This window comes from Grampus griseus (genome assembly GCF_964374135.1).
Source record: "Grampus griseus genome assembly, chromosome: 20".
Taxonomy (NCBI): Eukaryota; Metazoa; Chordata; class Mammalia; order Artiodactyla; family Delphinidae; genus Grampus; species Grampus griseus.
In genome coordinates, this window is record NC_139014.1 from 20,728,139 (window position 1) to 20,741,621 (window position 13,483).

At 38.2% G+C, this 13,483-nt stretch overlaps 1 protein-coding gene across 1 annotated transcript; it reads right to left on the reverse strand.

Moving 5' to 3' along the window:
* Positions 1 to 547: 547 nt before the first annotated feature.
* On the reverse strand, positions 548 to 7,032 carry ZPBP2 (zona pellucida binding protein 2; the record flags this gene model as incomplete). The annotated part of the gene is made up of 8 exons (XM_082678485.1): positions 548 to 642; positions 1,682 to 1,862; positions 3,077 to 3,159; positions 3,725 to 3,943; positions 4,607 to 4,768; positions 5,422 to 5,547; positions 6,787 to 6,852; positions 6,984 to 7,032. 8 exons carry the CDS (start codon positions 7,030 to 7,032, stop codon positions 548 to 550), a joined length of 981 nt encoding a protein of 326 aa, XP_082534611.1.
* Between the last annotated feature and the right edge of the window lie 6,451 nt (positions 7,033 to 13,483).

Below are 13,483 nucleotides of genomic sequence, written 5' to 3' on the forward strand. Positions count from 1 at the left end.
GGTATATGAAATTCTGTATAATATCTGCTCAATTATTCTGTAAACCTAAAACTATACTAATATATTCTATTATTCTAAAAACAAACTGAAAGCAAAGACACCAAAAGAAATAACTTTTTTGGTTCTAATTATAAAGGTAATATATATGCCTTTATATAAGAGTGATATCAAACAAAATAATACATGGAAAGTACAACGTTTTTATTATATTATACTTTGCTACTTTTCTTTACCTTAATATAGTCTTAGGAACATAGAAACAGATTGTAAACAACAAAACATATTTCAATAAAACTCATCCACTCATACTTACACTTTCCTTTGCACACTGGAGATATTAAATGCCTTCTTAGAAATGCCATGTCAACTATCTTTTTAGGGTTTCTAAAAGGTATGTTTTCCAATGTTTTGGTCGTACTGATCTTACTTACTGGAACTATCTATGACACTCTGGGATGTGAACAAATCATCTTATGTTCGCCACCTCCACAAGCAAGTAACAATGCTTTCACCTCTAGTCTTCACGTTGCAGTTTTTGTTTGAAGTTTTATGGGCAAGATATAGCTCCGTAGATTTGGATAGAAACGCAGGTCTGACATGTAACATCAACATCAGGACTAAAAGTCTCAGGACCACAAACCACTGCAGAGGAAAACACAATGGAGTAGATTATTATAATTTCAGTTAGAGGTATCTTATACCAATAATACAAATTGCCATTAATGTCACACCATTGACATTCTATATCTATGTTATACTATGAGTAATGTTCAGCCAGTTAAGGTGTGGAAGATTATTATGAGCTTTTTTTCTTGGCTGCACTGAGTATGTTGCAGGATCTTAGTTCCCTAACCAGGGATTGAACCCGGGATTTCACGGAAGTGAAAGTGCAGAGTCCTAACCACAGGACCGCCAGGGAACTCCCCATTTATAAGTTTTAAACATTGTTATCTGATCATCTTAAAGACAGAAAAGAGTTAGAATCTTATCTTTTTCCTTTAGCATCAGCATTTTACAGTATCTTCTGCATTGCTTCATTTATGAGTTCCTATTTCTTGTTTTCTAGTTCCTATTTACAATTTCTAGGCAGGACCATTTTGTTTTCTTTCATAGTATAGTAGTTTAAGTCAAAGGGCTTCCTTGGTGGTGCAGTGGTTAAGAATCCACCTGCCAATACAGGGGACACGGGTTCGAGCCCTGGTCTGGGAAGATCCCACATGCTGCGGAGCAACTAAGTCCGTGCGCCACAACTACTGAGCCCGCGCTCTAGAGCCCGCGAGCCACAACTACTGAGCCTGTGCACCACAACTACTGAAGCCCACGCCTAGAGCCCATGCTCCACAACAAGAGAAGCCACTGCAATGAGAAGTCCGCGCACCGCAACAAAGAGTAGCCCCCACTCACCACAACTAGAGAAAGCCTGCACGCAGCAACGAAGACCCAACGCAGCCAAAAAAAAAAAAAAACTACAGAAATATTTTGTAATACAAAAGATTACATTAGCAGAATTCATATACATGAAGATAATTATATTTAGAAATTTGGGCTTTGAATTTTTACTTCCCTTTAACTAAACATATTTTTTTGGTAAAGAGAACCACTATAAATATTCAACTGAATTATGCTAAGTGAATTCTGACTATATAACCTAAATAATTAGATATTTATATTTTATAATTACCACAACAGGTAGCACAATTGCTGTGGAGACCTTCATTTTTTCCAAAGCCTGGACGACAGCTATCTATGCGTACTATCTGAAAACTGTGGTCCACAAAATGCATAGCTGGTAGAGTTTTATTAAAATCATGGTTGAAAATATATGCTTGGCTCCGGAAAAATTCTTCTATTCGATTTCTTGCCTAAGATTTAAAAACACCAGAGAGAAGTACAATTACTAAACTATGAACCAAATTTCTCCTCCTGTATCAGAGGCAATGAAACGTAATACAAACATGCCATTGCTTTACACAACAGATGAATTCCCGAAAAGTTGCATGTTAATACTAAAATTAGTTTAGCCTTGACCTTATCAATTATGGTCAATTTTTATGCACAACATTTAAGAAAAACTAAATTGAGGTTAAAAAGCACTTGTTTTGAATTATTTGCATCATGTCTATTCCATATGTAGATAACCGGGAGTTCATTATTTCTAATTCCAAAAAGCCAAGCAAGGGGCTTCCCTGGTGGCGCAGTGCTTAAGAATCCACCTGCCAATGCAGGGGACACGGGTTCGAGCCCTGGTCTGGGAAGATCCCACATGCCGCGGAGCAACTAAGCCCGTGTGCCACGTCTACTGAGCCTGTGCTCTAGAGCCCGCGTGCCCCAACTACTGAAGCCCACGCACCTAGAGCCTGTGCTCCGCAGCAAGAGAAGCCACCGCAATGACAAGCCCGCACACTGCAACAAAGAGTAGCCCCCGCTCATTGCAACTAAAGAAAGACCACGCGCAGCAATTAGGACCCAACACAACCAAAAATAAATAAATAAATAAATTAAATTAAAAAAAAAGAAAGCCAAGCAAAATGGAAACCAAAACTTTTCTCTAATCAGCATTACAGACTAATGGTGTAAATTTTGTTTTATTTTTTGAGCATGGGGCTTAAATAATAACTAATAATAACCCATAAACCATGCAAAATATTAAGGGTATGCGCTCAGGGATATAGAGGAGGAGAGTGAAGGGAGTTTTTAGACTATGTCCTTAGCCTCTAAGGAGGCAGAGGAGAGAGCAACTATTTTGATCAGTACAGATACAATTTTGGAAGAACCACTGTTTTAACCTAGGTTGACATGATTGTAAGGTTGTTCTTCAAGCTGCTGCTTAGTTACATTTGGAGAACAAAGAACAGTGATCCATCCTTCTGTCATAGGAAAAATACGTAATATTAACCTGGGGAGCTATATAACATTCCAGATGTACTCTTCCACAACAAAACATTTTTAAATAGCCAAGATCGCAACAATCTCAGTTTATAAAACTGAAAGCAAAAATCAATAATACTTCACATTTCAGTTTTTAAATAGCTTTGTATACTATTCAAATACTTTCCCCTTACACTGAAACTCTCACCTGGAGGATATTATGGTTAGTGTTATCTTGACAGTCAACAGACTCACTGCATTTACCTTTCCACCCTGGTGCAAAAGGATTAACTGGAGGGGGAAAAATAACATTTTCACAGAAAGATTCCAAAAAGTTCCAAACATTCCAATAAAGCTCCAAATGCTGAATCCAGTATGCATGTGTGCATGTGTTTAATCTATGTAATTCTAGTAATAAAGTAAAGGTGCACAATTTGAATGATTTATACATTATGATTTCACTCCATCTGGGGGCTAATGGAGGTAACTACAAGGCTTTAAAATGAACAGTAATAATTCTGGGTTGGTTTGGTTTGGTTTCTCCCTTTTGTTAAGTTCTCAAAAATACAATTTAAAATTCTATAAGAAGTTATAAGTTAAATATTAGCTGCATAGTTAAAGCCCATATTTATAAAATGATATTAAGTTCTAAAAGACAGGCAACAATATATCATAGTTGAAGGCAAATAATGTGTTAATTTTTAAAACCACAACCAGGTTAAGACCAACAACATACTTTAGTGCTTAATGAACATTTAAGGCCTACTATTTATAAGCTTTCTATAATAATATGGCAATTAATTTTGTAATTAAGATTAAACACATAAAATTAAAGAAATATTAAAACTTTTTTTACCTTGAAAGGCTATAAATAGCTCAGGAATGAGGCCATGTTTTGGGACTTTAACAAAATGGCATTTATATGATGGTTGTATGATATGGCATGACAAATCAGCGATTAAATTATGCAAGATTTTCTTCAGCAGTCTAAAAAGCAGATCATTATACTTTCCTACACAAGATTTTGTGGTAAAACGTACAGCCATCTGATATGAATAGTCAGGTTCCCGGTAGGCTTTAAAAAAGATGAGAATAAAACAATTGTGCCTAGCATTAATTTCCAAATAACATGTAATAGTTAATCCCATCAATCTTGCAAACCAGCACAGAAACTTAATTTATCTAATAAAATGGGTTTTTTTGGGTATTTTATTTTTTCTAATAAAATGTTTTAACAGTTTGTCCTCACAAAAACATATAAAACGAATAACTTTAATGAAAAAGGTTATTTTCATCTGATATATTACCCACTCAGTACAAGAGATTGTATGGTTTCTGTGGGCTGGCTATATATGTAAGTTAAAAGTATCAAGAAAAAAATAAGATTTTGATGGTGAGGGTCTTAATTTACAGAAGTGTTGCTGTCAGCACAGTCCAGTGAAAAGGATCATTAATTTGCTTTTATGGAATTAAACATCAGTTTTTAAATTACCTGGCAAAGTTGTGATAATGTAGATTGTGCCTGCATACCTAGAGTGGGAAGTGGGAGGCTGAAAAAGGATTATTTAGGACACACTATTTTGATGTCAGTTTAAGAGTTTGCCTAGTCAAATACACCCAAAATACTCTATAAGTCATAATGATTATATATAAGACTCATTTTCACTAAATGAAGAAACCATATACTTAATTCTGATCCATATTAAATGTTTAAGTTAAAATGTGCCTATATTCTTACCGAAGATCATAAAGTCATATCTCTGCTTTACTACCTTTTCTTCTTGGGTTTCTGCTTTGACAGTCTTATAAGAAAGAGTGCATGTGTAAAGTCCAGACAAAGGCTCCAGAAAGTCTTTCACTATCAGCTTTCCTGTTTTGGTTATATTTATTTTATTATTTCCTAAACAGAAAGAGTAAATTGCTTGGTATTTAACATGTAACAGTTCAAACCTTATTTAGTAAACTTGGGGTTACAAATAAATACAAAAATTTAAAAATTAATGGACTATTTTAACTTCAAGAATTCAACAAAATCGTAACTCTGTCATATTACTCAATGGAAAACCACATGAGATAAGTACACTTTTGAAATATATTTTGGTTTTCTTTAATTCATTTCTTGGTATCTAATTTCAATTGATTTATGCCAGTAATTCTGTGAGATCACACTGCCTTATAGTTCTATGCAATTTCTTCACATAAGACAAATTAACAATGCTCATATTATAAGACACCCTCCTAACATCGTGAAAAATTACATTATTAGTTACCTCATCTCCTATCACAGGTGCTGCAAGGATAAATTTTAGGTTTTATAAGAACTTCTGAACTAATACAGCTTTGGGAAGTAAGGTACAAAAATTACTGCTTCAGTTTTTGCCTAAGGAGAAAATAAGGCACAGACCAAGATATAATATGATTGTCTAAATATGGAGTAAGTGAATCTGTAGTTAAAATTAAATTTCAATTTGTTCATTCCAATAAATGACAGTGCTTTTCTTAAAAAATGTTCGCATCATTAAGAAAAGAAGATATTAAAATCGAATAACTTACCTGTTAATGGCTTTTCATTAGGCCCAACCCATAAGTAGGTGGGGTCCACTGTTTCTTTTTCAGCGCGTTTCAAATCCATACAGACAAGGATTGGGCTATTGTGATGTAATTTTACATATAATTTCACTGTGACAAAAATAAAACAATATATAACTACATTATATAGCAAAATTAAATTAAGAAACACACTTCCTACCATTTTTTCCCAAAGTTACTTTGATTAGTTCTTTTTGGATTTCACTATTTTAAAAATCAGCATATCATTATAACATTTGGAATGCTAAAGTCCGTTCTGCTTCTCATAGATCTTAAAACTCTAGACTGCTACAGAGTCAATATTTTTTTTTCTGTGATATTATAGTGTTGTTTATAAAAATGTACATAATACATTTTATTTTTTTTAATATTTATTTATCTATTTATTTATTTATTTTGGCTGTGCCACGTCTTAGTTGCTAAAATGTACATAATACATCTTGATGTACGGATTCAGAACTAACTAGAATAAAAAAAATTTGAAGGGTTAGTGGAATCAAATTAAAGATCAGAAAAGGATCTTTTGGTTGCAAAACTATTTTAAAGATGATCATTGTCATCCGCAAGGCAAACATGATATTTAACTATAAATTTCCTCTGTTAGGAACAATAATTAAATGGGACAGACAAAGAAGATTTTCTGCAATACCTATTCTGTTTCGGATTTGATGGAAGCAGCAACAATGTGCTTGGAACCAATACAGTCCCACAAGATATTAATTTTAAAGCCTACTGAATGCCAGGCTCTGAACATATAAAGAAGACAGTGTCCTACAATTTGGTGGTGGCAGGGAAGGGGAGGGCCGACAAACACGGAGAGATTCCAAAGCAGACCAATGCTATGAACCGGCCCAAAGTTATCTAAAATTAGCCTTGTGACTAATTTTCCTTGGCGAGTGTGAGAAAGTTTCATCACAGTGACAAATGACATTTGAGCTGAGCCGTAAAGGATATGTAGGAGTTCTAGTTAACAAGGGAAGGGATAAGGGCATTCCAAACAGAGGGACTTCCAGCCCCGGAAATCACTCCTCTGAGGGGGCCTCGCATGTTGCAAAGCAGCGGGGACACCTGGAAGTGAGGTGGCATCAGAGAAAGAGATCTGAATGGAGTCTTAGCTCCTACCGAGCTATGCAGCTTTAGGTAAGGTGATTCAACTGAGGCGTAGTGGCGTCGCTCTAAGGATGAAACGATGCAACAACCTTCGGGAAGTGCAGAGCACACAGTATACGTTCAATAAATGTTCCGTTTCCCTCCTCGGGAAGAACCTTAGCAGAGCCACGGAACCCCGGCTCTTCGGGCAGACTCTGCGGGTGAAAAGGTTCTTATTACCTGGGTGTCCCGGGTTGCCATAAATGAAGCCTTTCTCAGTGCGCTCGGAATTACGCTGCCATCCAACTGCGGAGGAAAGAAACCACTGACTTTTTACGTAGAAGAGAAGCCAGGGCTCAGAGTGGGGCGGGGCGGGGCGGAGGAGGCAGGACGGAGAAGATGGGAGAGGCCAGGGGACCTGGCGGGAGGATCCCCACCTCTTGTGAGGTACCAGAGCACCGCGGAGAGCAGGACCCACGCTCGCATCACGGCTCAGGGGCTAGCGTCGTGGGAGGGTTAGGCGTCGAGGAGCGGGCTCCTTCCTACCTCAGCCCCAGCGCAACGCCTCCCCATCTCTCCTCCACCGAGAGGAGCAAACCGACGGGGGTCGACTCCCCTAACTGTCCGACGCTACAGCGGGAGCGGACGCGCAGGAGAACGCTCGCGTGAACCGGGGCCTCGCGCGCGCGGGCCGAGCTGGGCGCCTGGGCGGGGCTGGGGGCGGGGCGCGGGCAGAGGGCAGGGCCTTGGGCAGGTGCGCGGGAAGCGAGCGCCCCGCCCCCTCGCGCGCACGCGGCTGCCGTCGTGCGGATGGTTCTGATGCTTCGCGCCTCGAGTCTGGCGCCGTTCCCCCGCGCTGTCGGTGGCTTGGTTTTCTCTGAGCAGTCCCTGAGAGAAGAAAAGAGTAGAAGAAGAAAGAACGTAAGGCTTCGCGTTTCGGTCACTTCCTTAGTCTAGGGGCTGAAGAGATCGACGAGAGGAACATGGTGGTCCCAGTGGGATAGGGCAGGTAGGAATGCGATTACATGAGGATCTGAGGAGGGAGAAGCTTGTGAAAATTTACACTTCACAGGAAGCAGAGAGCCCCACGTGGTAATTTCCTATGCCTTTCTTCTCATGAACTGTCTGAAACTGTGTGCACAATCTTATTCAAACTCTTAACACCCAATTTTTACCCAACTGTGTTCTACCCATAAAATGAAGAACCGCTAGTGCACCAATAAGGTGTCTCCAGGCCTTCACACTCTAGAGGAACGTTTAATCTTCATCTTCAACTTCGAGTATCACACGACATTGAGAGACCCCACTTGCAAATGTGTCCAGGGTTGTGAAGTAAGACTGTTTTAAAGAAAGAGCCCAATTGAAAGGCGAGATCCCCAAATGCTTTTCCTGAGGGGAGGGTTGCTAAGTCAAGATGAGCGAGCTCCGAAGGGGACCATGCCAGCGTCTTTGATGGTTCCTTCTTGGCTACTAATTTGATGGCCTGGAATGCCCTGTGTGTTGTCTGTTTCTTAGCAGCGGGACACCCTCAGTTGTGGTTTTGAGTAGGCTGGTGGGTAGAGAGCCCAAGGTTCAGACAGGGTGCAGAATGATTATTTGGGGTGAGATCAGGAGTTTTCAGTTTTATTTCCTTTGAGCCGAGTCAGTAGTTGGGCTATCTCAGATGGTCTGGGAGCAACCTTTGTCAGTGATTTCAGTTTTAGTCACTGTTAATTTTACCTACATAGCATAAGCCATGAAATGTGATTCGGTGAGTCAGATCCACCCATGTCAGTTACCGTGTCTAGATTCATGGTTTAGTCTCAACTGTACCCTTCTTAAAGTGATGATAATGAAGACAAATTTAGGCATCATCTCTGATTCCCTGGAAGTTTATCATTTCAGTTTTAGTCAAAGTACATTATAAATCCACAGTGTTTTATTACCTTCCCAGTTATAGGTAATTGATCCTTGTAAACGCTGTGTGATCAACTTTGAATACTATGCGAAGACACCTAACCAAGTGAGTAGTAGTTATTTGTTCAAAGTGTCCATCCACTCTTTTAGAATAGTTTTAGATTTAAGGAAAACTGTGAAGATAGTACAAAGAGTTCTCATGTACACCCACCTATTTCCTTGCTATTAACATCTTACATTAGTTATTGTACATTTCTCACAGTTAATGAACCTATACTGATACCTTACTAAATAAAGTCCATACTTGATTCAGATTTCCTTAGTTTTTACCTAATGGCCTTTTCCTGCTCCAGGATCCCAGTCAGGATCCCACATTACATTTAGTCATCAAGTCTCCTTAGGTTCCTCTTGGCTGTGACAGTTCCTCAGACATTTCTTAGTTTTGATGACCTTGACCGTTAATTACAGTTTTTATGACATTGACCTGACCTTAACTGGTCAGACACTTTGCAGAATGCCTGTCTATTGGACTTTTTCTGCTTTTCTTTTTTCATTATTAGACTGGGGCTACAGGTTTATGGGTGGAAAACTACAGAGGTGAAGTACCATACTCACCACACTGTATCAAGGTACAAACTATCAGCATTGCCTTATATCATTGTGGATGTTACCTTGATCACCTGGCTGAGGTAGTGTTTGTCTGGTCTCTGTAATACAAAGTTACTCTCCTCCCTCTCCCTTTTCATACTGTACTCTTTGGAAGGATGTCACTATGTGAATTCCACTTTTTTTAATCTTTTTTTTTTGGCCACGCCACGTGACTTGCAGGATTTCATTTCCCTGACCAGGGATTGAATCCGGGCCACAGCAGTGAAAGCCCAGAATCCTAACCACTAGGCCACCAGGGAACTCCCAGATGCGAATCCCACACTTGAGGAGTGGGGATTTATGCTCCACCTCCTTGAGGGCAAAATAGCTGCATAAATTATTTTACCTGTTTACGTTTTATCTATCCCGTTAAGTGTCATTCTCTTGAGTCTGAAATACTCACTACTGAACTAATTATTTACCAAGTAGTAACACATTCCATTGCTAAGCATAAAGAACATTGTAATGGAAGCTAAACGTTTTCTAAAATTCTTTAATAACCAAATAACTATTCATCCTTACACCATCCCTGTGAAAATTTACAGTTCCTCTTCTGCTACTTTTGATGTGCTATTTTTGCTTTTAGAAACTAACAAACAACAAATTTCCCCTTTCAATACTAAAATTAGACCTAGTGTTTAGAGTATTTCTCTGAAATTGATATTATCCTGTAGAACTCCAACCCATACAAGCTATAGAGATGCTATCGTAGTGCCATGATCTTAAAACAAAGCCAATACAAGTTATTAACTCATTTAAAAATTATATACCTATATCTATATCTATACATATCTCCTATACCAAGGCATATTTAAAATAAACTAAAATTCATAAAATTACAACATGCGTTCTTTAACTGGTAAGTGTGGGTTTATTCTGATGTGGCCTGCTGATGCACAAACTCCCAACCTTAAGTCTCCAGTGTATTTATATATATCAACAACGTAAGTTTCTAACAAGGGTGAAAGTGGTCTTTCTGAGGATCATTTACATGTTGTCCAGTTCAGCACACTGTGTAACTTTGAGGACTCACCTGAACAATGTCCCTTCAACCTCAGTGTGAAGAAAAATTCTGTTTTTGAAAAAAATTATGTGGTCACTTCCCCTTTCCTCTCCCTATAGTCAAGTGCGTGCTTGACCTCTATAAAGTGGGAAGGATGTTGGGAAAAGATGTTGACTCTGTGTACTAACATCTTTGAGTTAATTTTATTCTTATTGTGTCTCCCCAACCCCAACCCCTTAGCACTGATACATTATATACGTAGTTTTGTAAGCTGTTTCAGATCCTATTTGGAGGAAGGCAAGGTAGCAGAAAATAAACACACATAAATAGAGTGTGTAGTATTTTGTGAGTGGTGGCAAATAAACCAAGCAGTTCCCAGAAGGGAAAACAAAGTGAGAGAATTGCTTCCAAAAATGAAAACGTTGAGCTGATGAAAGTGCCAAAATACTCTGGAACTGTCTCAGAAGTTTCTGAAAACTTGGACCAAGAACTTTTATTATGTGAAATGAAAAACTGAAGAAGTAAAACATAATACATCGAATGAAGTGAATTCTCATCGATGGCACTCATGGCTGTCATCCCTGAATCTAGACCCAAAGTTCCAGATTTTGCTCAATTTAAGACAAACCTCTTTTAACTTATACTTGAAAGGAATCAATCCAGATCCTCCCTCCCGCCATGTGATATTACTCTCCCATGCATTATCCTTCCAAAATAGACATTCTGAGACAATTTACAGTCGCACCGTTTCCATCCTATCGGGGTTCTTGGCTTTGACATTCAAAAGGAGGCTGGAGGCGCGGTAGGTACCTCCGGCGCTCCGCGGTGAGCGTCCTTTAAAGCCGCCGCCAGCCAGCGCCGCTGTAACCCCGCGCACCGGCCGGTGGCCGGCTCCTGTCCCTTTCAATCTGCGCCGAAGCGGCGGCCGGATCCCGGGGACTCCCCGCGCTGGGAATCTCCCGCCAGCTGCGCGCTGCGTCCCGGCGACTGCAGGAGCACGTGGAGAGGCCGGGTAGCCAGACCGGCAGCTCCAGCCCAGCCCCGCGGCGAGATGGAAGGTGAGCCTCCAGCCTGCTTCTTTTCTAAAGGGTCTTTAAAATGCTCTACCGGTGCACGCAGCAGAGAGAGTTTCTTCTGAATCTCGGTTTTGCTTCTATTTATTTCTTTTGTCAAAAGTAAATATGAGGCATTTCGGAGGGCAAAGCGTGTCGGTTCTCATACATCTCTCATTTGCTCCCCTTCCCCCACCCCCCAGCTTTGGACAGTGATAAGTTCTCCACAATTTTATTTCTTAGGGGTTGTCAGGGGTCAACTCTAAGTCTGCAGAGGAAGAGTACTTATGGGGTGTCCCTGAAATGGCAGCAAACCTGAGTTGGAAAAACTAATCCTTTTGCATGATTTTTTCGTCCATGGTTTCACTGTCTATTGGAACTAGGCTAACCTGAGTAACTTCTTTAGAACGAAAGGTGACTTTTTTCTTCTAAGGGTAAAGGCTGTCATATGGGAAGGTAAATTTTAGTGTTGGCGCTTGTGGTTCCCTTGGAACTCGATCTTCGAATGATAACTTCTTTACTCAAAGCAAAAATCAGGCTGACATTGTTTCATTTGAATTAATTTTGAAAGTCATAAAACTATCCTCGCTTCTTAAAAATTATTCACTATGTACCTCCTTGGGATAATTAAAATTTCACACTACTATTGTAAACTTTCCAGTGGTCTTTTCAACAAGTGTTTCTAAAACCTTGAAAATGGCAGACGCATCTCAAGTTGGGGGGAGGTGGTGACAGAAAATCAGAATTTGTGAGAAATGTATTCATTCTATTAATAAATGAGATACTGACACGTGATTAAAATGTTAACTTGATAAATATTACAAATAGCATGGACATTTTCTTCATAATAATCGAAGGCTCTCTTATTGCCAATGAACCTTGATCTTTGGCAGCTTTAGGTCTAGGATGTATGAAGTTATTAAAACTTGACTGAATACTTTAGTACATGAGATAAATTTTGTTTCACAGTATAACTGAGTGCAATACTGTGGTCTTAAATCCTCAATTTGCACATGGGTATGTTTATAATTTTTTAAAACTGGCTTGGCCCTTATGTACATTTTTTTTCCCTCTAAGTAGAATGCCAAATGATAAGTCAATGAACAGTATGTATGTAGAAAATTTTAAATGACCATTATTGAATAATACTTCGTGTTTTCTCTTATGCAAAACTCTCTCTGTTTTAAGTTTTTAAAAATTATCAAGGTTTAAAAATAACTGAAAAATTTGCACTTTGACTATTTGAAAAATGGTTTATGATGTGTAATTTTTAACCTGTAAAGATTTCATTGGCCAGAACAGGAAAAAAATTAGGTTGCTGTACAGTATGAAAAAATAATTTAAAAAATTCTCATGCTTTAATTATTACCAATGAATTGCTGAATTTGTTTTTGTGAAGTTATAGATCAATACTTTAACACTATTTTTTCCTAGTCTTAATCATTTCACTTCTCAAGAATAACATACAGAATACTGTAAGACAGTGGAAACTGGAATGTTTCTCTGTAAATGTTAAGACTTCCGAATTCATTTATTTAATGTGAAATAAAGAAATTATTAACTAAATAGCATAATTTAAGATCTTAAAGCCCTAACAAAGGCTTTTAGATAAGTCTGAATAAGAAGGGAGTGAAAACTTGTGTAGAATTTGATTTGAAACGAACAGACTATAAATGGAAAGTAGAATATAGAATTGGATCAGTGATAAGTTGTGAGTTTAGATGAGGAGATTATATTAATAGGTCCATACAGATAGATGTTATATGGTATGCTTAATGCAAAAACTTCAACACAAATCAAAAAATAAAATTAACAAAAAGGTTAGTGATGTGAATTTGGCTATTCTAACATCAGGTCCTTGAGGACCAGAGTATTTGATGTAGCAGAATATCTGGTTCATTATAGCCACCCAAGATTGGCTAATCTGGCTCATGTATTTGATACTTAAATAAAGTACTTTCATATTATCTTGATATTTTGGTCTTAATCTAGAATTTGACCTATAGTGTATACCTCTCATTTCTTGGCAATATAAGCAAGTAGAGCACTTTATGGAATACTTTTATTTTCTGCCTAATTTGGGGGTCAAATTAATATGCTATAGTTTATTGTGAAATGTGAGGCTATATAGTCAGTCATTCCTTCAGCATATAAAATCTTTTTTTAAAAATTCATTCATTTTTTCATTCATTACCAGACATTTATTGAGAGTTTCTATGTGTGAAGATGTCAGATGAAATAAGCTTTTGAAATAGAAAGCTTGTCATGTAAAAATGAAAAGACAATGCATATAATAAATCAAAAACTATAATTTTTTTCTTTTCTCACAATTTGTGAT